Here is a 23,726-nt window from a genome sequence, read left to right as displayed (position 1 = left end):
AGCGTGTGTTCAATTCCACTAAATGCTTCTCACTAAAAAAAGTCACAAAAACCGCAAATCTTTGCAGAAGTGCTAATTACCTCTCTATTAGTTCACTGTTATTGTTAAATACCCTTCATAAGTGGCGAAGCTACACTTTAACTAACTTTGTCCGTCCGTCCGTAATGATTTGTGGAAATAGTGCTTTTCTCGATTGCCTATGAAGATAGTCGGCCGAAAGTTTTAGTGAAACCTCATAGCAACGAGCAGCTTGTCCATGATTTACTTGGGTTGTCAGACATAACAAAAAAATATAAAGATTTCAACACTTATTAAAAGCTTTACTCACAATTTTGCTTTGACTCTTATTCATTTATATTCTGATTATTCAGTTCTGACACTATACAAGTGTTAATGTCCGTTTGTCCTATAGTTTCAGAGCTTCGCTTTTATGGATGTTGTCATCCTTATTCATAATTTATGACCACTGCACGTTAGATACCTAACTTTGTCCTTATTTCCATCATTAGAGTAAAACACTAGAGGGGGAAGGGGTTAAATAACTGTATCTCCCCATCGCAGTTTCCTTGTGCCAACACTCAATTGGGTCATTGAAAATCAACCAATGGTGTCGGCTATATAAACACGGCCAAGTAGCAGATATAAAAATAGTAGCAGACGAAAAAGGTCTTTGAAAAAGCGAGGTATTTAGTTATATATGAATACTATAGATCTGTTTTTTAATCCTTGTTTATTATCTTATTTACAACTAGCTAGAGGCCTCTAGGGACACTAGGGGAATGGGGGGTGGAAGATTTTAGTTTTTTAAAAGAAAATGTTATTTTTTTTTTGGGGGGGGGGTATATTTTTTCTAGGGGCAATTTCTCTTTGGAGGGTGGAGATACCCTTCTACAAAATAGTTATAAACCTTCCCTTGACATATAAGAAGTTTTGCTGTAAAGGAGTACTATATCAGTTCAGCGGTTAGAGATATCCTGCGCTACAGACAAAAAAAAAGCTTACTGCTTTATATTATAGGATTATAAGTTATATACACTTTAAAGCATGAAATATTTGCGGAAATGAAAGCATACAAAAAAATGCTTTTAATAAGAAACCCTTGGTACTTTGAATTTTAAAGTGTTGCTTGAACATAGAAAGATTTGCAATAAGTCAAAGTTAATTGATGGATTTTAATTGCGTTACATTAGTGACTGTCTAGGGCATCTAGGGTTTCGCCGTAACATGTGATTTTTCTTTTACAAGAAGCTTTACTGTACATGCAAGCTAGCCACATCGGACCAGAATATAGCGAGATTTTGAGCTACAACCAGACAGACAAACATCCTGTTACATTCACATAATGATATCTGAACAAGAAAAGGTTATTTTTACAGCTTCTATGTAAGGCGTTCTCTCGTTTTTTTTCTGTGAATATTTATAGAGCTACTAAATGCTTAAATAATTATACTTTATTGTTACAGGAATCCCCAGGTTATCTTTTTGTCAAAAGGTTTGTAGAGTAGCGTCGCTACTAAAGATTTTGCTATTTTCAAGCCGCACAAAAAGTATCATCAAATGTAAGTAGAACAAGGATGACAACATCCATAAAAACGAAGCACTGAAACTGTAGGACAAAAGGCCATTAACACTTATAAAGTGTCAGAACTGAATAATCAGAATATAAATGTATTAGAGTAAAAGCAAAATTGTAAGTGAATTTGTTGGAAAAGTGCTTGATACAGGATAATGTTTATGGACATACTTACATTTTTAGGACTTGATTATAGAATTGCTTCGCTTATAACATTATATTTTGTTATCCCAGAAATCAACATATCAAAAATCAGATCGATCAGATGATTAGATCACATAAAAATTTGATGTTAAAAAAGTTAAAAATCAACATTTTTAAAATGGACATACCGACTTTCTGGTAACTATTAAAGAGTTGCTTTGCTTTCTAACTCGTACATAACTCTTATAGGAATCATCATGCAAAGTTTGAAATCGATAGAACAATTCTAACATGACTAAATTAACGAAAAGATCTATCCGTTACAGACGGACGGACCGACCCTAATTATTGAAAAGCTTCGCTTTTAAAAATGAACTTGAATCTGGGAGTGGCTGAGTTTTTTTGGTTTGTTGGGGTAATTTTTAATTAGGAATCCTAAATAAAGTATTTCCAAAATCTAACGGAATAATTAATAGCTCAAGCACAAAATAGAATGATTTCTGTAATAATTTGGGCACTTTTATTAAATCTTGGATGGCTTATTCAGAGTAGCAGTCATCTTTTTCAACAAAAAAAAATTGGGGTATAGTCCCTTTCGTGGTTCCACGACAAACGTAAGAGTCCCAAACGTCAGAGTGGAAAAACATCAGAGTGGACAAACGCAAGACGCAAGACGCTTGGGACTCTTGCGTTTGGGACTCTTGCGTTTGTCCACTCTGACGTTTGGGACTCTTACGTTTGGGGTAGGACCCAATTTTGCTTTGACTCTTATACATTTATATTATGATTATTCAGTTCTGACACTATACAAGTGTTAATGTCCGTTTGTCTTACAGTTTCAGTGCTTCGCTTTAATGGATATTGTCATCCTTGTTTTAAGTAAAATTAAGCAGACAAATGTTCCAAAAAAGTCAAAATAATAAAATGTAGACTTGACTTGTGTGTTTATTTACATTAATTTGCACACACGTGCTTGTAAAGCAAGTGCATATGTCGAACTCCCTGCTAAACTTGAATGTCTTTTGTTGACATAAAATTAACAACTTTGTGGACTTTAATGAATTTTGATCGGTTGGTTCATTAATTTAAGTGTCTAAATGTTTCAACCTCTAATTGTAATCTACAGAAAGGGTAATTTGGTGTATAATCATTGGTGATGAGCATCAATTTATCGGCCATTGTCTTATCCCTGCTCTCCACCCCACATGTAGGACCATAAAACCAGGTTAAAGTCTCTTTGAATTTATATCTTTGTGAATTACAAAAAAAGAACAAAGTTAAAAGCACTAAGATTTAACATCCTAGGAGGATTCTCCAAAAAATAAGGTCGCTGCCAGGGGCGTCCAAGCTTTTTATTTTTTTGGAGAGGGGGGGGGGGATCTAATTTGTTTTTAGGGAGGGTAAAAATGCAAACGCAAATTTATTTTTACTCCCCCTAAAATGTTTACCCGGGGGGTAAAATTTGCTTGGGGGGTTAATTAACCCCCAAAAAATCTGTTGGCAGGGGTAAATTCCCCCCCCCCAAAAAAATTTACCCCCTGGGTAAAATATTTTTAGGGTGGTTAATTTAAAAATGTAAAAAGATACCTACCTGATAATGAAATACTATTAAATATTTAGGAGTAAAAATGCGCGCGTAGCGCAGCAAAAATTTTTTTTGTTAGGGTTTTTTTATTGGGGAGGGGGGGGTATTTCCCCTCTAAAAATTTTTTTTGGGGTGGGGGGGGGGGGGGGTTAAATACCCCCTCCTAAATAGTCAAAATTGTTTTTGTAAAATCCTTCAAAATCACATAGAATTCAACAAAAATTAAATAAAATCTTTTATTTCATTATTGCAGATTTTTTTCGTGATTTTTTCACAAAAACCTTTTTGCCTCACCAGCGATCTTATTTTTTTAAGAATCTACCTCAGATCTTTTGCTTCTGGTATTTCAGGTCATTGACAGTTTATCTCTGATATCCAAACGGTTAAGACAAGTAAACAGAATAGTTTATATATTACTGTATAATAGTTTATTTTCCCACTTCAAATAATTTTTTGGGGGGTGGAATAGATTTTTCCGTATAGCTTCGAAACCGATTAATATCCGTTGGATTAGAACCGGTTCTCAGCCATCGTTTTATATCCAGTTTTCTATGAATATAAAAATGTGCAATCATAAGATTAGATCCAGTTTTTTGGTCTAATAAAAAAGGTTTCAATCTTATGATTGTAGATATTATATACGCAGAAAGCTGTTTATAATACGATGCGAGAAATGACTATTATTAACTTTGGGCCCATACTTCTGCATATTCATATAGTGCCAGTACTTAAAAAAGGATGACGACATCCATTAAAGCGAAGCTTTGAAACGGTAGGACAGGAGAACATTAACATTTGTAGAGTGTCAGAACTGAAAAAGCAGAATATAAACGTATAAGTCTAAACTAAATTGTAAGTAAATTTGTTTTAAGTACTGCTTAAATACTGCAAGTTACTAGTTAGAGATATACTATAATTTTTAGGACTTGATTATAGAGATGCTTAGCTAATTACATTGTACCTTGTTAAAATGTTAAAAAGTAACATTTTTTAAACGGACGTACAAAATTTCTGGTTACAATTATAGATTTTCTTAAGCTTTCTAAACCGTACCTAACTGCCAGAGGAATCATATTCAAAAGTTTGATATAAATAGGACAATTCTAACATGCTTAAATTAACAATAAGAGCTAATCATTACGAACGGACGGACCAACACTTAAATCTAGAAAAGCTTCTATCTATGCAGTAATTTGATATATATCTACCTAATAATAACAGAATGTATGTGTGACTATTTTTTTTATGCATTTGTTTTATTTATATTGACCATTCTGTAAAAAAAACTGGTTTTAATCTTAAAATTTTTCATTTTGATATCTGCGAAGTGCTGTCTATAACACGATGCGATAAATAACTAATATTTATTGTTTTTTTTTCAGATTTAAAGTTGTCCGAGTTTTTATTGGGGGGCAGCTAAGAAAATCACCATAAATATGAGGTATGAGGGAGGGAGGGGTGGGACATTTGGATGATTATTACACTTGTCCCCTAAGTATTTTTCTAATACATCGGTTAATAACTTTGGATTCTTTTATTTAATTTTGATTTTTTTCAACCATTAATTGAAATGTACAGAAAAATTATAATTTTGTGTATCATCAGTGGGGATGTACATTAATTTATTGGCTATTGGCTTATCCCTTTATATCCCTGGATAACCCCAATTTTGTTGTCAGAAGCAAAGCTACACTACAAGTCAGCTGTGATAGTCTGTCCAGAAGCAAAGCTACACTACAAGTCAGCTGTCATAGTCTGTCCAGAAGCAAAGCTACACTACAAGTCAGCTGTGATAGTCTGTCCAGAAGCAAAGCTACACTACAAGTCAGCTGTCATAGTCTGTCCAGAAGCAAAGCTACACTACAAGTCAGCTGTGATAGTCTGTCCGCCGTCCGCAAATGGTGTACCGCATGGTTGGGGGAGTGTAAACATTCTCTCATTAGATTTTACGGTATTTTATCCCCCCCCCCAAAAAAAAAGCTTAGACGTTCTTGCCTGTATGATATAAGGATTACCCCCCCCCCCAAATTTAAGATCCCTGAAAAGAAGGACGTCCAATGGGGGGGGGGGGTTAAAGGGTTGATTACCCTCCTCAAATGAAAAAGCTTGGACGCCCTTGCCTAAAACTAAATAATACTTATTTTCTACTTTATCAGGTTTATATGTATGGTTTGGTTGACCTCGCTGCTTGGGCTGGCCGCGGGTTGTCGCCGCGGTCAGCGCAGGGTCAGCAGCGACATCAGAAGAAAGCAGACGGTCAGCCAGGTGAAGAATGTACAGGGTGTCCGGTCACCGGCTAACGGTCAGTCAAGTGCCCGGTTATCATTCCCGGCGGGAACTGTAATTTCCAGTGACCGGGAAACGAATAAACGATACGGAAAAAGTAAGTAAGAAGCGCAAATTTTTTTCTTCAAATATGCAGGGAGGGAGGGGTTTTTGGGCTATTTATTACACTAGTCCATTGGGAGTAGAAAAATTTTCTTTACTAAAAAGTTTATATTATACAAAATAAAATACTTCCTTATTACCTGGTTTGTTATGTTCAGTGAAAAGAGATTATAACCTAATTTCTACACTAATTTAAAAATTTGGTAAGGTTAAATGAATAGTAACTGTCTGTTTGGCAAATTTTTTTTGAGTATTTATTGATCTTTTTTTTTGAAACTGGGATAGTTTTTTTTGTAGGGTAGGGGGCAAAAAGCATGGCATTTTTCAACATTTAGGAGGGGGTCAGGGGGGGGAGTATTGGTCGCTAGGGGGGGGGGGGCGATTGCCCCAAATGCCCCCTTCGGTTCGCACGCCACTGACTGAAATGGATAAATATTTTGAAACAAAAAAAATATTTTTTCTTTTCCCATATTGATTCAAGTTGTCGTAATAATCATTGTATTTTTATTAGGAAATGTCAACAGTTTTCTAAAGTTGACAAATAACCCCCAAAGATACTAATGTATTATTTTATTTTCAGAATGTATGGGAACGGACGGACGGATGTCGATTCCAACAAATAAAGAACACTTCTACAGGAATCTCAGAGACAGGTACGTAAGCATTATATAATTGAATTATACAGTAGATGCGCTTCTTAAATTCAAGTAGTTAGTTTTATGTAGAGCGTAATCTGAAAAGTATTTCATTTAAATAAGTAAGCAATAGTAATCTTATACCAAATTTTCATGTACTCTAAGAAAGTGAACGATGTAGCCGGCTAAAAGAACGATCTCCCCTCCCCCCGTAACCCCATCATCTTTTCTCCTACTGGATAAACTGCCCGACCAATAAATACAGGGGGATATTGCAACAAAAATTAACAACATATCATCCACGTATATTCTACATCCATTGCAAAAGTCCACAGAATTAGAATTTTCTAACATCGAGTTATCAATATATGATGTCTAGATTTTCTGAATTCAATATTTTTCATGATAACAGTAAACTGTCATAGAGTAAGAAGAACTATTTATATATAGTAGCTACGCCACTAAAAAATATTTTATTGATTATTTTAATGTTACATTATGTTGGTCAACTAACTTTCTAAATAAGAATTCGACATGTTTTTTTTACAAGCACTGCAATCTTTTTACGGCCTGATTTTATTTTAGATAATCATGATGCCCATTTTTAAGCGAAGCTTTTCTATAATTAGAGTCCGTCAGAACGTCCGTCACACAAGGATAGCTTTTTTTCGTTAATTTAGGCATGTTAGATTGTCCTATCCATTTCAAACTTTGCATGGTGATTCCTGTAGTAGTTAGGTACGATTTAGAAAGCGTAACAACTCTATAATCATTACAAGAATGTCCGTACGTCCGTACATGTTGATTTTTTACTTTTTTAACAACAAATTTTTTTGTGATCTAATCATCCGATTGATCTGATTTTTGGTATGTTGATTTCTGGGACAACAAAGTATAATGTTATAAGCGAAGCAACTCTATAATCAAGTCCTAAAAATGTAAGCATGTCTATAAACATTATCCTGTATCAAGCGGTTTTTCAACAAATTTACTTACAATTTTGCTTCAACTCTTATACATTTATATTCTGATTATTCAGTTCTGATACTATACAAGTGTTAATGTCCGTTTGTCCTACCGTTTCAGTGCTTCGCTTTTATAGATGTTGTCATCCTTGTTTTCTAATAGTGCAGCTTTGCTATAATTTGGTGTGTTACCGAAATTGATCTACATTTTCTCTTTAACATGTTGATCTTTTTATGGAATTCGGACCATTCAATTCATAGTTACTAAAATATTGATTATCAAAGTTGTGTTCAATAAAAGTAGTGAATTGCATAGGTAAATAACATAAGTTTAAGAACATTTATTTGTATTTTAAATAGAAAAGCTATCATATTAGTAAATTAATCATATTCACATAGGAATAACCTTAAAGTAATAAAGTTTAAGCTAAGATATCAGAAATGGCTGGTTATGATTTTCTTGGAACCCTAAAATAATATGGGGTTTTTTCATGCTATTTCTTTGATATTTCCTCCCTTATCAATTAAAGTCTAGGAGCGAAGCAGCTAGTGTTTTGATAATTTAATTTTTAAAGAAAATTTCTCCCTCTCTAATCGGAACTTGAAAATAATAAACAATTTTGTGATCAGATTTTCCTGCTTGATAATGTTTCTAAACTTCTTTAAACTCATATCTTAGTTTCTTCTCATGGAAGCTAGGTAGTGGTCATTCATATAATTCTAATTCCAATAATTCCTAATATAATCCTATTATATAAAGTAGTAAGGTTATTTTGGTCTGTAGCATGAATATTCAATAACTACTGAACCTATTGAGTTCTCCATAATAGGGAAGCATCTTATAGGTCCTTTGATGGTTTTAATCTATTTCTAAGTTTGGTTTTAGTCTATTTCCTTATTCCTACGAATACAGAGCTCCTAGATGCTGGGAGCGCAGCCATTAGTAGAGTATAAGATACTTGAATATTTCTAATATTAGAAATAGAAGAGTAATAATGATTTTCATCAAATGAAAACTTTAATGATCACAAATTGGACTTTGTGTTTGACTAAAAAATACTTATTAAATGATTACATTTTAAGCAATTTTACTCGTCAAATACAATAACCATAGTATTGTTCCTTCCCATCCCATCCCTGAATTTATAGGGGGGACTAAAAAGGGTAGGAAGTAACATTTAGAATTGCAAAAAGATATTTTGCTCAGGGATTAGGGATGAAAACGTGAGAAAATATTATTTCAGGCCTATTGCATCCGCCAATTGACTATTGGTTGATACAAAACGCGCCGATCCTTATTGGTTTAGAGCAATAGCTAATTTGGAGCGTCCGCAAGTGACGTCATTCAATTAGGAATTGGTAAAAGTTGCAATATCCCTTTCGAAGCTAGGCCGGGACCAAATTAATGGCCAGGTTTCCTATCCATTATCCCTGATTTCGCTAAATTCTTCAGATGCCTATCTGCAAAGACAAGAGGATTGCTAAGGGGGGGGGGGGGGTTATATAGCCCTTGAAAATATGTGGTAGGGTAGGTGGGGGTAAATCCTAAGATACTAAAATCAGTTTGTCTATGTCTGTTCTTTAATATCTCTTAAATAGTCGACTCAATAGAGATTACCATTTTTGTGAAGCTTCCTATTTTTACTCTGCCTAATTTGTATCTTTTGTTAAAGGGTAGATGAACCCACCCGCCCAAAAAAATACTTACTTGCACCTGTTTACCCTACAAAATAATAGATACCCAATAGAAGGATCATATAAACATAAATATTTGTCGTGAATTTAGATTGCTAATATTGACTTCATATCATTCATCCAAAAAGGGGGTGGATGGAGGGTATCGTTACTTTAGCCAGCTGCGGGTATCACGTTATTAGAGTACATTAAAATTTAGTGCAACATGTAAGTATTAATATATCTATTCTATTTAGGTATATCTTTTTCATTTTCTTCCCTTTTTCTTCCCTGTAGTTTTCAAAACGTAATCAATATTAATTTTTCAGGTACACAAACTGTACAGTTGTGGAAGGAAACCTGGAATTGACCTGGCTGTTAGATACAAACTTGGACCTCTCTTTTTTACAACACATCAGAGAGGTAAAGATTTCTTTTTATATTCTGGTGTAAAAATATATAGAGTTGATTTTTTTTATTAGCTAAGCTACTCTACTACTCTTGATAATTGGGAGACTTAAACGGTACAGAAAGAGGTATCGTATGATGGTATCATATAAAGCAAAAATGACAATTTTTGTAAAGAAAAAATATTTAGCCTTCCACTTTTCCACACAAGTAAATAATAACATATTCTAAATAACTTAGAATTCATTTGTTGATATCAATTCTAGCATGCATTTGTTAGGCTCAAGTAGTTGATATATCAGCCATGATCAATCTTTTGTGTCAATTCTAACTCCTTTTTTTCAGGAAACCGGATACGTTCTTATATCCGATGTGGAAGTGCGAACGATTGTGTTGCCGAGCCTTCAGATCATCTGGGGCAGGGACCTCATCAAGCAGTACGGCAAGGAGGAGGCATTTGCCCTCTTGGTCATCGAGTCCAAGATGCATACCCTAGAACTGCCCGCATTGAGAGGTAAGAAACCGGTTTTTCTCTCTCAAGGTTTTGCCCTAAAAATAGCCAAAAAATGGCTAGACGGCTGAGCCGCCAGTTACACTTCCAACTTTTTGTTAAAGAAGTTGTATCAACTTTTTTTTTTATAGCTAGCCGGTCCTTTTAGTAAGTAGTAGATGTAAAATTTTTCATAGATTTCAGATATGCAATCGGTTTTTTTGTAGACCTCTTATTTTTTAAGTAATTTAAGTTTAAAAAAAAAAAAATTAAGTCGATTTTAAGGTACTAAAATGCAACAAAAAAAAGAAAGAAAATGGCCATTTTGAACAAAAATAGTAAGATCTTTAATTTGACACCTTACTTTTTCAATTCTGTCAGGTAATTATTGAAAAAATCGATTTTTTTAAACCCACGAGAATAAAAACTTTGAACTCAATTTTATCATTTCACAAGTAAAAAAATATGGGTTCATATATACCTTTAGAATCAGAAAAATATTACGAATCCATTGTAAGCAAAATTGAAAAAAAAAGTTTACAATATAGTATATAAACTACAATAAAAGGAATTATATGAAAATATCATATTATATTGTACAGGCAACGTCTTAACTCTTCAATTGAGTATAAAAATGGGAAGGGGGTATAGAGGGGGTAAAAAAGGGAAGACGATAGTGTTGCCAGAACAAAAAATACAATTGGCCATTTTTTAATTTTTTTATTTTTTTACTTTTTTTCAATTTTGCTTACAATGGATTCGTAATATTTTTCTGATTCTAAAGGTATATATAAACCCATGTTTTTTATGTCTGTTTGAGAAAATATTTAGGTCTAAAGTTTTTATTAAACCGAGGTTAAAAAAAATAGATTTTTTCAATAATTACTCAACAGAATTTTAAAAGTAAGGTGTCAAATTAAAGATCTTACTATTTTTGTTCTTACTGGCCATTTTATTCTTTTATTTTGTTGCGTTTTAGTACCTTAAAACCGACTTAATTATTTTTTTTTAAAAACTTAAATTACTTAAAAAATAAGAGGTCTACAAAAAAACCGATTGCATATCTGAATTCTATGAAAAATTTTACATCTACTACTTACTAAAAGAACCGGCTAGCTATAAAAAAAAAGTTGATACACCTTCTTTAGGGAAAATAGACCTATCAAGGATTACTCATGACAAGTTTCGTAACGAAATTCGGATTCTAAGTGCCATTTAATCATTTATTTGTATTACGAGATGGTTGCATTACCCCCCCCCCTCCCACTTAGTAAAAACATCCTTTAAAAATAATAAACATCCTAAATATGATAATAATAAGCAAAGCTTCTAATTTTATGTATCTGGTTTTAAGCCAAACAGATAATATTCTGTTATACAATATTTATCCCTGAAATACAGGTTTTTAAGTTTTTGGTTATGTTTTGTTTGATATTTTCAGTTTGCGTCGTTTGGACTGATATCTGATTGTTGTTTTATTTTGGAATAGATATTGTATAACATATGTTATTTAGACTTGGATAAATAATTTTAAAAATTAATTTGAAGCAACTATAATGTAAGGGCTTGTTTTTCTGCGTGTCTGTCAGTTAGTCAGACAAAAGCACGAAATGGGTCAGGTACTTAAAAAACCTTCGAAAAATAGAACTGAAGGAATATTCTCATTAATTGCTTTGCTACTTGTATTTAAATTGTACTTGTTGAAAACGAAGCATCTCTATAATTAAGAATAAAATTGTAAGTATGTCTTTAAACAGTATCCTGTATTTAAGTAGTTTTGCAACAAATTTACTTACAATTTTGTTTTGACTTACACATTTATATTCTGTTTATTCAGTTATTACACTCTAATAGTGTTAATGTTCTTTTATCCTACCGTTTTAGAGCTTTGTTTTATGGATGTTGTCATCCTTGTTAAATAAAACCTAATATTATAAATATCATTTTTGGATAAGTAATAAAAAAAACATGTAAAAAAAAGTTATAGAAAATAGAAATTTGAAAGTGCAGTATAAAGAAAAAAAAATTGAAATTGAAAAATTGAAAAATTTTAATAGGATGCACGACCTTTAAAAATATAAATTAAGATTATTTTTAGGACTTTTTTCTTAGATTTAAAAAAAAATTTCCTTCTAGAATCAGGTTTTAGAATGAGGTTTTAAAGATACAATTTTATTCATATGATTAAAGCAGTGGTCTAAAGGGATAAGACAAGTTATATACATCCCCAATCATGTTACACAAAATTACCCAATCTATAGAATACAATTAGTGGTTAAAACGTTTGGACACTCAGTTTAATAAACTAATCAAAATTCATTAAAAGTCTCAAAAGCTGTTAAGCCAACAAATAAAAAACGTTCTCATATAACTAGTTCCCTCTGTATACGAGAGAAGATAATAAAGATATCGAAAATTAGACACTCAAAAGTTTTGCTAAATTAAAACTTGATTCATTTAAAACTTGCATATACCACAAGAGTAAAATTAATGTTTTTTTCAGACATTATCCAAGGAAGCGTTGGCATCTTGAACAACTACAACTTGTGCCACATCAAGACCATCGAGTGGAACGAGATCATCTCTGGGGCGGAGGCCAAGTACGTGTACGAGTACAACTTCAAAGGGTTCCCCCCCAGAGATTGTACCCCCTGTCATGAATCTTGTGAGGTACATTTATTTTACATTTTATGCCTACAGGTAAAGATTGGAAGGTGCCTAGAGAGCACAAAACTCCACCCTCCCTTAGTTTAAATTTTTTTTTCTCTTTGCCATAACCTTTTTGGACCCTGCAGGGCCAGCAAATGTAAAATATGAAACTAAAATTAGCCCTTATTTTCCTAAATAGAGGGAGGAGTTTCTGTTCGACTAAGCACTTTTGGGAAAACCACCCGGTAGAATAATAAATCTTAAAGGAACCCTGCAAGAAATATACTGCTTTAACTATTGAAAGACCACCACGAGTAGACCTAATATCCAAAATTTAAAGCCTCCAGTTGAAATTTAAAAAAAAAGATAACAACTACCAATTACACCAACCCCATGAAATGTATTTACCCCCCACAAGAAACAAGTTTGGGTCAAATAATTTTTTAAGCCGCAGGCTCCAAATTATCAAATTATCTTATTATTAATTATAACACTATAATTATGAATTATATTATCTTACCATATTTATACATTTCCCTCCAAAATTGCCGTTGAAACCTCGTGAACGGCAGAATCGCCGAAAATCGCGATTTTGGCGGCAAATAACGGCCAAACAGTTTGCCGGAGGCTCATAATGCATAAGTAAAAAGGGGCAAAAAACCAAAATTTTATGAAAAATTGTCAAAAATCGCGCCTGTGGCAGCGCGTAACGGCCAAACAGTTCGCCCGTGGCAGATAATGCGTAAGTAAAGAAATGTCCGCCCCAAAAAGTTCTACAAACTTGCTTTTGTATGTCAATCCCAAAAAACAACTCCCTGCATGAGTTTTGGCCAAAAAACTGAAAATTGCTACTTTTTAGGGTCAATAACCATCAAATCCGGCTTTTAGTCGGCCGCCTGTTAAAGTGATCACGAAGTTGGAAAATAGTTGATATATGTTACAGATTAATGTTTTTTTAAGAGTATTTTTAAAAGAATTAAGTCTTATATACTTCACATTTAAAAAATTATCAAAATTCTAAAAAATTAATTTTCTCACATTAAAACATTGATGTTTTTTTGTGTGTTTTATTATACATATCTTAAAACCTATCTAATTGACTAATTTCGGCATTTTAAGCTGATTTTTTTCTTACTTAGTTAAACTTTTAAGACATTATTCTATGAATTTTACTTTAAAAATAAGAAAAGGGAAACGAAAATGCATTTTGAAAAAAATGATTCGCGATCACTTTAAAAGCTTTCTGGCCAGCCGACAAGCCTTAATGATATATAGAATTTTGGTTAAGAAAAACATTTAGACCCTCTCATTGCAATTTTGTTGGTTATGGCGTGTCTTAAAGACCATAGTCAACCTAAATTCTGAAATGTATGTATAATTCCGTCAAAAATTTTAGGATTTAACAACATTTTTCAAATTGACATAAGTTTGTCAATTTTCAACCTTTTTTCACATTTTAAGTTGCTAAAATTATCTTCATTACCTAAGGTTTTAGTTTTTAAAAAAATTATTAATGAAAAATGGAATTTAAAGCATATTTTTTTTAATTTTAGATGAAATTTTGATTTTTAAATTTTTTGGGGGGGCCGGAAAGGGCCGGAAACCGGTCAAAAGACCGGAATTTAACCATTTTTTCAACTCTAGGGGTCATATCCAGTGTTGAGGAATTCAGATCAGAGCTTAAACCAAAAATCATAATTGGGGCGTACCCAGGAGGGGTCTTGATTTACAGATACCCCTTAAAAACCGGGAAAAAACCCGTTTTTTTAATAAAAATCCCGGCCGTTTTTGGCCGGATCTGGCTCAAATTTTGCATGGAGTCATCCTTTGGTATTCCCCACAGTTGCTACTTGACTCAGCAAGATTCCAGAAAAGTGTGGTATATCTACCCTGGCCAACTATTGGATCATTTCACTCTCTGACAAACAAGAAAGCTTTATATAAGTCTCACAATATCTTTCTCTTTGCTCTGATACATCAAAAGTGAAGCCACAACAAACATATGCCACGCTTAGTTGTGTATGCACATTTTGTTCGCAATCAATCAATAACACAATTCAGTGTAAGGAAAAAAGGGAATAAAGAGAGAAATTAATTCTGCGCTTGAAGGACTAAAGCTTCCTCGAAAAGAGGAAGAGACAGAATCTAGAATTGATTGATATTTTGTAATGCATGGGTACAAATTAGAAATATATTTTGAAGTATGCACATTATCTTTAACCTTTTTGAAAAATTGTTTCGGGAATTTTCAGGGATAAGACAATGTATGTAATGTCATGTTAAACCTGGTTTTTGGCCATCAAGTAAATATTTCTCCTAATCAATATCGGCTGGATTAAAACCGGTTCTCTCCCCTGCTAAAAAAAATATGTATATCATGGTATTGAAGACAATTTTCTTCAATTATTAAAATAAAAATCATAAAATTAATTCAAGTTTTTTTTTAGTCCGGGCTACTCGAATCTCACAAAACTGACTTTAATCTTATTATTGTTCATTTAAATATCCTTGAAAGCTGTCTATAATACGATGCGATAAATAACTATTAATTTTTTTCTAGAGAGGGTGCTGGGGCGAAGGAAAGGAAAACTGCCAACGGTTCAGTAAAATCAACTGTGCGGCTCAGTGCAATGGCGGCCGCTGCTTTGGTTCTAACCCGCAAGAATGCTGCCATCTGTTTTGCGCGGGAGGCTGTACTGGTCCTAAACAGTCGGACTGCGTGGTAAGTCTTTTGTTCTTGTTTTACATCAAATTTTTCAGGTAAAGCCCAATTTTTATCGATATTTTTACTTTTTATATTAATACTTCTTGCTTATATTGGCTTTAAAGATCTCTATAACAATGTAGTTCACATTCGAAAGTTGGAGATTTTATTTTAGTTTTCAAAGAAAAAAATTGGCGTTAGATATTTTGGTTAGCAATTTTTAAAATTTTTTTAGAAAACATTATTTTTCAGGCCTGCAAGAACTTCTACGACGATGGGGTGTGCAAGCAGGAGTGTCCCCCCATGCAGATATACAACCCCACCAAGTACAAGTGGGAGAAGAACCCGGAGGGAAAGTATGCCTACGGGGCCACCTGTGTTAATGATTGTCCGGAAAATTTGCTTAAAGATAATGGGGCTTGTGTCAGTGCTTGCCCTCCCAAGAAAAAGGTAAAAATATTTTAATTAACAAGATAATTTTGTCCCTAAGTATATAGTTAAGTTATTAAAAACAGTGATATAGTTATGTAGAAAGAAAGAAATCTTTAGTAATGTACTACCTGTAATCTTTTTGGTTTCTTACAGATTTCTTACAGTATGTATTTTGAATGTGCATTATTTTCATAACTTACCAAGGACATCGTTTTTCAATGGGAGCATAGCTGCTTATTTTTGTACAACAAATTGAGAAAAACTCGGGAAGAAAGGGGCTGTTTGATGCACTAATCCCCAAAAGTTTATAATAATGTTTTCTTATACTTTGGCCTAAAAACTTTTGGGACATTTAAATTTTGATTTGCTGGTTTATGAAGTTAAGTGTTCAAACGTTTCAACCACTAATTGTAACTACAGAATGGGGAAATTGAGATAAATATCAATTTATTGGTCATTGTCATGACCTTTGGAGTAAAAAATTAAACATAAATGATTACCTTTGAACGACAGAAATTGTGGGGGTAAAATAGTTGTTGATATGACCAAACATTCTCTCTTCTAGTTTTTAATTTGATTTGAGATTTATATTTTTTTTTATAATTTCAGGCAGAGAACGGTGAGTGTGTACCATGTGACGGCCCCTGCCCCGAGAGTTGTACCTTCAGTGAGAGCCAGCTCCAAGGCAACACTGTTCATTCCGGCAATATTGACATGTTCAGAAACTGTACAGTCATCGAGGGCAGCTTGACCATCCTTGATACGACCTTCAACGGCTTTCAGATGATTTATCCTAACTACACTTTTGGGCCCCGGTTTCTGCATATGGATCCAGCAAAGCTGGAAGTATTTTCAACATTGAAAGAGGTTACTGGGTTTATTAACATTCAAGCCCACCATCCAAGGTTCACAAATCTGTCAGCGTTCCGAAATCTTGAAATTATTGGTGGAAGACACCTAACTGAATATTTCTCAGCTTTATACATTGTCAAAACTTCCCTAAAATCTTTGGGTCTGAAATCTTTACAAAAGATAAGATCCGGTGCTGTGGCTATATTGGAAAATAATGATCTATGCTACGCCAAGAAAATTAACTGGCAGCGGATTATGAAATCTCAGCAGCACAGAACCCTGCTGCAAAACAACAAATCTCCAGAACAGTGCATCATGGAGAGGAACCAGTGTGATGACCAATGTTCTGGGGACGGGTGCTGGGGTCCTGGCAACACCCAGTGCCTGGACTGTAAGAATTTTCAGATTGGCGATGAATGCGTTGGGCGGTGCGATGACAATTTGGGGTACTTTCAGAAGCCGGGCGACAACAAATGCAAGAAGTGTGACGTGCAGTGCGAGTTAACGTGCACAGGCGAAGGCGCTAACAACTGTGTCAAGTGTAAGAATATTAAAGACGGCCCGTTTTGTGTTGATGCATGTCCGTCGAGCAGATATAGCAACAAATATGGAGAATGTGAGGATTGTCATCGCAACTGTGATGGCGGTTGCAAGGGAGGTGAGAATAATATTGGACCACGTGGTTGTAACAGCTGCGACAAGGCTATTGTCAACCTTGACCTGGAGGTTGTACAGTGTCTGCATGAGAGTGAGCAGTGCCCTGAAGGTTATTTCTATGAATGGGTTTCTCTGGCCGATAAAGCCCTGTGTCGGCCGTGCCATCCGCTCTGCAAGAAATGTAATGGCTATGGGTTCCACGAGGATGTATGTCTAGAATGTAAGGGATATATGCCTTCCCCAACTGCTGCAGAGATAACCGCGGGTATCGAGCGTTTTTCTGCAAGTCCTGACCTGACAAGATTGAACCTCAAGGTGCTGACCAGACTTGGAGGGGACGAGAGGGTGTTCAAGGTCTGGACTATTGATGGAAGAATCAAGTTTACTATGGTTAAGGACAAGGACGCTGCAACAGGTATTGCAAAATTTGTATACAATGTAGAATGTGTCCTAGATTCTATTGAAGAGATCCTTGTTAAAGCCGCTGCCCAAAAAGCAGATTTTGATGCCAAGAACAAAGGAAAGGGGGCGAAAAAGCCAGTCAAGCAGACTGGTAAAAAACCCTCGACACGCCAAAATTCTACTCTTTTGAAGGGACCTTCCCCAGCAGTATTAACAGCCAGAAATTTAAATAATTCTAATGAAATTAATATTAATGAAATTGACAATATTCTACATCAATAATTTTTCACAATTTTGAGATTTTATCTTTGATTACAGCCGTCTTATTAATACACTTATGTTTTACCTCAAATCCTAACTACAGTATGACCCTCGAAAAAGTATTTTTAAGCATCTGCAGCCCTTATTTCTCAATGAATTATTAAAAAATGCATATGTCCTTGTTCTCCATAGTATTCCACGTAAGTAGATATAAAAATATTTTTTTTACCTCCATTAACACCAGAGATTTTTAGTGCTAAAGTTTTGAAAAAGTGACTGAGGAAAAAGTAACTTTTAACATGAAACGATTTTTTTAGCAAAATTAAGCTAGAAATCCTTTTATTTTTGTTAATAGCAGAAACTTTATACAAAAATGAAATAAAAAATTTTGTTTTTGAGTAAAAAGCATTTTTTTACACATATTTTTTGAGTCTTTTTAGTTTAATGATATTTTGAAAAACTTACTTATTAGGCAAAATTGTTTAAGATTAAAAAAACAAATAAATCTCTATGAATATAGCAGGAAAATTGTTTTTGTTTCACAATCCTAACTTTAATAACAAAAAAGTTATAAAGAAAATAAAAATAAAACATAATGATTTTTTAGTCTAAAAAGCTTAATACACCCCCTATTAAATAATTGAGATGTCAGAAAAGTAGGCGGAGCAACTGTCATAATTAATCCTTTTCTATTTAAATAAGGGTTAATAAATAACTTAAAATTTGCAAATAATCAATTCATTCAGTTTTATTTTTTGCCATTAAAAATTTATATTTTTTTGTGGAATAAAAAAGAAATAATTAGTTAACTTGTTTTTCTTTGTGTCTCATTATTCAGTTGCCAGAAAAACATAATATAACCATCCAAAAAATAAGAGAAACAAAAAAAAATTCTTTTTCTCAGTCACTTTTTCAAAACTTTAGCTCTAAAAATCTCCAGTGTTAATGGAGGTAAAAAAAATATTTTTATATCTACTTACGTGGAATACTATGGAGAACAAGGACATATGCATTTTTTAATAATTCATTGAGAAATAAGGGCTGCAGATGCTTAAAAATACTTTTTCGAGGGTCATACTGTACATTAAATTTCCTTTTCTAACTTTAATCTATATTTATTTCCATAAATGTTTAGTTATAAGTATTCATACTTTAGTTTACAAATTTTGCATTTTTAGCACTTTAACATTGCGCACTTTTTAAAGTGTTTTTTTTTATATCGTAGTTTTTAGTTTTTTTTATTTATATTTATATCTATATATGTATGCAAATTTAAATCTAACTGTTCTTATTTTTAGTTGTAAGGAGATGAAGTTGGAATGGAGCGGCTGTGTGGTGGCAGCTGGCAGAAACAAAGTGGGTCCGGGTATAGTTGTTTTTTATTATGGTAGTCAATTATGATAATAGTGATGGTGTTCTCAATTATCTTAACTCTAACCAAAATTTAGATCTTATTAACAATAATCCTTTTCTTGAACCGTTTAGAGATATTATGCCAGAATGTAAATATGTCAATATTGATACTTTATCTAACAGTCTATCTAAAAATAATTCTTTTTGTATGTCTATTAATTGTCAATCTCTTAGAGCTAAATTTACTGCAATTACTAACCTTATTGATGATATGGGAGCAAAATCAATTCATCCTAGTCTTATTTGTTGCCAAGAAATTTGGAATTCTGATCATTCATTTAATAACATAAAAGGATTTAAATTTTTCCATGAATCAAGAAAGATAGGCCAGGGGGGCGGGGCTGGAATCTATGTAAATAAAAATTTTCATTCAGAAAAGTTAAAGAAAGAATCTAAATTTATTGAAAATATCTATGAATCATGCGCTGTCAAGATAGATATACCTAAAGTAAAAAAATTCATTGCTATCAGCTTATATAGGCCTAACACCCATTCTACTTTGACCAATAAAGAGCAACTTGACCAATTTTTTAATTATTTGTATGAACACTTGGAAACCCTTTCTAAGTATTCAATTCCTATTTATTTTTTTACTGATAGCAACATTGATCTTTTAAAATATAACAATGATGAAAACTCTACTTTATTTACAGATTTACTTTCATCTTTTGGATTTCATCAAATTATTAGTAAAGCTACTCGTATTAGTGGTGAATCCCACACATTAATTGATCATATTTTTACCTCAGATAATTGTAATGATATAACAAGCTCTGGAATTTTTATTGATAGTATTTCAGATCATTTTCATCCTTTCATTGACATCAATCTCAAAAAAGGTCATAAGAAAAAAAATATTCCTCGTCAATATAGAGACTTTTAATTGACAAATAAAGAAATGTTTAAAGCAAAATTGCAAGAACAAACATGGAATAATGTACTTCAATCTAATGATCCCAATATTGCAGCAAATAATTTTCATCACACTTTTAGTGAAATTTTCAATATTTGCTTTCCATTAAAAATTGAAAAAGTCAATAGTAGATACAAACCAATCAATAAATTTATGACACTGGGATTATTAAAAAGTAGAAGGAGGAAGATTAAGCTTGCTAACAAAGCTAAACTCCGCCCTACTGAGGAGAATAAAAATAAGTATAAAAAATATAGAAATGTTTATATATCTCTGATTAGGAAATCAAAACAACTTCTTTTTAATAGCGAAATTTCGGCAGCAAGTGGAGACTCGAAAAAAATCTGGAAAATAATAAATGAAAACATGAATAATGTTTCCAACCAGAACTCTATAGGACCAATTTTAGTAGATGATCAGTTAATCTCAGAAAACAAAGAAATGGCAAATCACTTTAATTTACACTTTTCTAATGTAGGTAAAAAAGTCGCTGAAAAAATACCAGAGTCTTCAACTCATTTTTCTGATTACCTCCCCCCTCCTATAAGAAACTCATTTTTTCTTGGACCTATAACTAGGCTTGATGTCATATATTACATTTTTATGTTAAAAAAGAAAAAGTCTCAAGATATGAATGAAATTTCTACCGAATTATTACAATTCATTGCTTGTCCTCTAGCTGCTGCATTGAGTCATATATTTACACTTTCAGCTCAAACTGGTATTTATCCAGAAATATTCAAAATGTCTAAAATTATACCAATTTTTAAGTCTGGTGATATGTCATGTCACCGTGGCGTAACAATAACAGATAATATTTCAAAAGTCTTTGAGAAAATTGTAAATGACAGATTAACAAATTTTCTTGATAAAAATAATTTTTTCTACTCCCATCAATATGGATTTTTAAAACATAGATCAACAAATCATGCAGTCATTGATTTCATTAACCACATTTCTGATAATTTGAACAAAGGAAATATAGCTTTAGGGCTCTTCATGGATGTAGAAAAATGTTTTGATTGTATATCGCATCCTATTTTATTTAAAAAACTGGAAAATGCAGGTGTGCGTGGCATTGCACTATCTTGGTTTAAAAGTTTTTTTTCAAACCGTACACAAAAAGTAAAAATTGGGGATGAATTTTCTGAAAATACTTGTAATATAGATATTTCTACTTTTCAGGGAAGTGTATTAGGGGTATTAATGTTTATTATATTTGTTAATGATGTACACAATTGTACAGATGCATTTGCAGATTTGTTTGCAGATGATATTTCTACCATCACTGCAGCAAAAAATTTAAAGGATCTTATGATTAAAGCAAACAAAGACTTAGATAATCTCTCTAATTGGTATAAAGCAAATAAGCTTTCTATACACCCTAACAAATCTTATTTTATGATCTTTAGTTCAAACAGAAATATTCTTTCTGATCTTCCTGTTCATGATAGCAATATTTATCTACCTTTGTTTATAAATAATAATGCACCAGGAGAATCTAACATAACTAAAATTTCTCGTGTACAAATGGTACCTAATAAAGATACTAAATCAATTAGAATGTTGGGTGTCTATCTTGATAGCAACTTGAATTTATCAGAACATTGTAAACATATTCATGGAAAAATTTCTAGATCCTTGTATAGTCTTAATTTAGTTAAAAACATTTTGAACAAAGATTGCATGAAATTAGTTTTTAATGCTCACGTCCAATCACACCTTGAATATTGCTGTAATATTCTAGATATGGCACCTGAAAAATATTTAAAACCATTAAAAAATGTTCAAAAGAAAGCCATACGCATTATTAGTGGAGCTTCATACAATGAACACACTCCACCCTTGTTTAAAGAAAATAAAATTCTGCCTCTAGCTGAACTTATCAATTATAATATATTCAAATTTATGCTTGATTTTAAATTAGAAAGACTCCCAATTTCTTTTTCTGGCACATGGATTCAAAACAGTCAACGTGGAACTTATGCTCTGCGCAATACAGATGATTTCTACATCCCCAATGTTCGATGCATTTCATTTTTTAAACACCCTTTGTTTAATTTTCCTCGTATGTATAACGAGTTACCTAATGATTTTAAAAATCTTGAAACTAATAGAATTCTAAACTTGAAAAAAGTAAAGGAATACCTGTTAAATTCGATATAAATTTTTGTACTTTTGTTAAAGATAGAGAACACCATACTAAATTTTTGGGTATAGTCCTTTCCACGACATCCCTCCATAAGGAGCGATTCTTCGTATTTTTAAAATGGCTTTTTATAGGTTATTTTAGGTTAGGTTAGGTTATATTGTGTTAGGTGATTGCCCCACAGGGTTAGGTAATTGGCCCCGCAGGGTTAGAGCCCCCCGCAGGGGCTAGAAATAGGAGAAAAGCTATTGTGAAAAATACGAAGAATCGCTCCTTATGGAGGGATGTCGTGGAAAGGACTATACCCAAATTTTTTACCAACATATATTAATATTAACATCATACGTGACTACTATAGTTTAATACTTCTATACCTGAACCAACCCACCTTGTCCTGCTTGGGCCACCACCGAGCCACCACTCCTGACAACAACATCACCATTTTACTATTAATATTAATTACTCTATTCCGGAACCAGCTTTACAGGCAAGCTTTCCTTGTAACAGTGGATAGCTTACATGCCTTCTTGGAATCTGGATCACATGGATCATACCTTTTATGAACCCAACCATAATCATCATGATTTACAATATACAACAATAGTAATAATTAATAAAATATTTTATTTGTAAACATATTGTCAATTTGATCTCATGTAATAAATATTTTAGTATTTTAGTATTTAGTATAGTCAAGATCAACAGTGTACAAATCAATGTTCTAGTGATTATTTCCCAGATGATGAGCAGAAAAAGTGCGTGTCTAAAGTCTTTAAGTCATAAATTGCAGTCACAGGAGACTTTTAAAGATGTCTGGGGACCTGGATGATCAGGACCTGCCAAATCATGCCTAGAACCTGAAATTAACTGGAACACCCATATTTCATATGAAGATTTACTACTATTTTAGTAACATAAAATACTTTGTTTAAGTCAAAAAGTTGCCATTACAAAACTATTCTATTTCCAAGGCACCAGGCAGCTAGGGCCATAGAAAACACTCTAAAATATCATTGTTTTATTCCTGATAAAAATGAACTAAAAGTGATGATAAAAAAGAATTTTTAAAAGATGATAAAATTTTAAGTCATAATATAACTTTTTTCAGAAAAAAATAAAATAGTTTGCTTAAAATGGTTAGAAAATATAAAAATAGGATTTTTTAAAGTAAAGCTTTGAATTATGAAAATGGTTGGACCTTCTGTACAATCAAAACAGATAGCTCTTACAGTTAGAATTGCTCTTTTGATTTCAAACTTAGTATGCACAGTTCACTCGAAGCGACAGTAAGAGAAAAAAAAATCCTAGACATAAGGCCAACTGTTTTTAAAATGTCGCAATGAACATATAAATTTAGTGAAAAAAACAAAAACCTTAAAATGAGGCCTTTTTGGGAAAATTAGATTTTGAAAATTTCAAGTTCAATTTTCAT

At 32.8% G+C, this 23,726-nt stretch overlaps 2 protein-coding genes across 2 annotated transcripts in view; one reads left to right on the top strand and one right to left on the bottom strand.

Annotated features, from left to right (window-relative positions):
- The window catches only part of LOC145321604 (uncharacterized), a 99,352-nt gene that overhangs the window by 53,536 nt on the left and 22,090 nt on the right, over window positions 1-23,726 (bottom strand). The gene's annotated exons all lie outside the window — the stretch shown is intronic.
- On the top strand, window positions 4,683-17,868 carry LOC145323440 (epidermal growth factor receptor-like). The gene is made up of 9 exons (XM_080165843.1): window positions 4,683-4,743; window positions 5,459-5,685; window positions 6,271-6,343; window positions 9,294-9,387; window positions 9,718-9,886; window positions 12,366-12,532; window positions 15,072-15,233; window positions 15,468-15,665; window positions 16,257-17,868. Exons 1-9 carry the CDS (start codon window positions 4,739-4,741, stop codon window positions 17,838-17,840), a joined length of 2,679 nt encoding a protein of 892 aa, XP_080021969.1. The 5' UTR covers window positions 4,683-4,738; the 3' UTR covers window positions 17,841-17,868.

This window comes from Acartia tonsa, chromosome 6, assembly GCF_053477335.1.
Source record: "Acartia tonsa isolate MP-2025a chromosome 6, ASM5347733v1, whole genome shotgun sequence".
NCBI classification, from domain to species: Eukaryota; Metazoa; Arthropoda; class Copepoda; order Calanoida; family Acartiidae; genus Acartia; species Acartia tonsa.
This window is presented reverse-complemented; position numbering and strand designations above follow the sequence as displayed.

Excerpts from the sequence above, each read along its gene's own strand:
- LOC145323440 (XM_080165843.1), top strand. Across the intron at positions 9,388-9,717 it reads TTTTACAACACATCAGAGAG|GAAACCGGATACGTTCTTAT; the intron begins GTAAAGATTTCT and ends CCTTTTTTTCAG. Across the intron at positions 15,234-15,467 it reads CTAAACAGTCGGACTGCGTG|GCCTGCAAGAACTTCTACGA; the intron begins GTAAGTCTTTTG and ends ATTATTTTTCAG.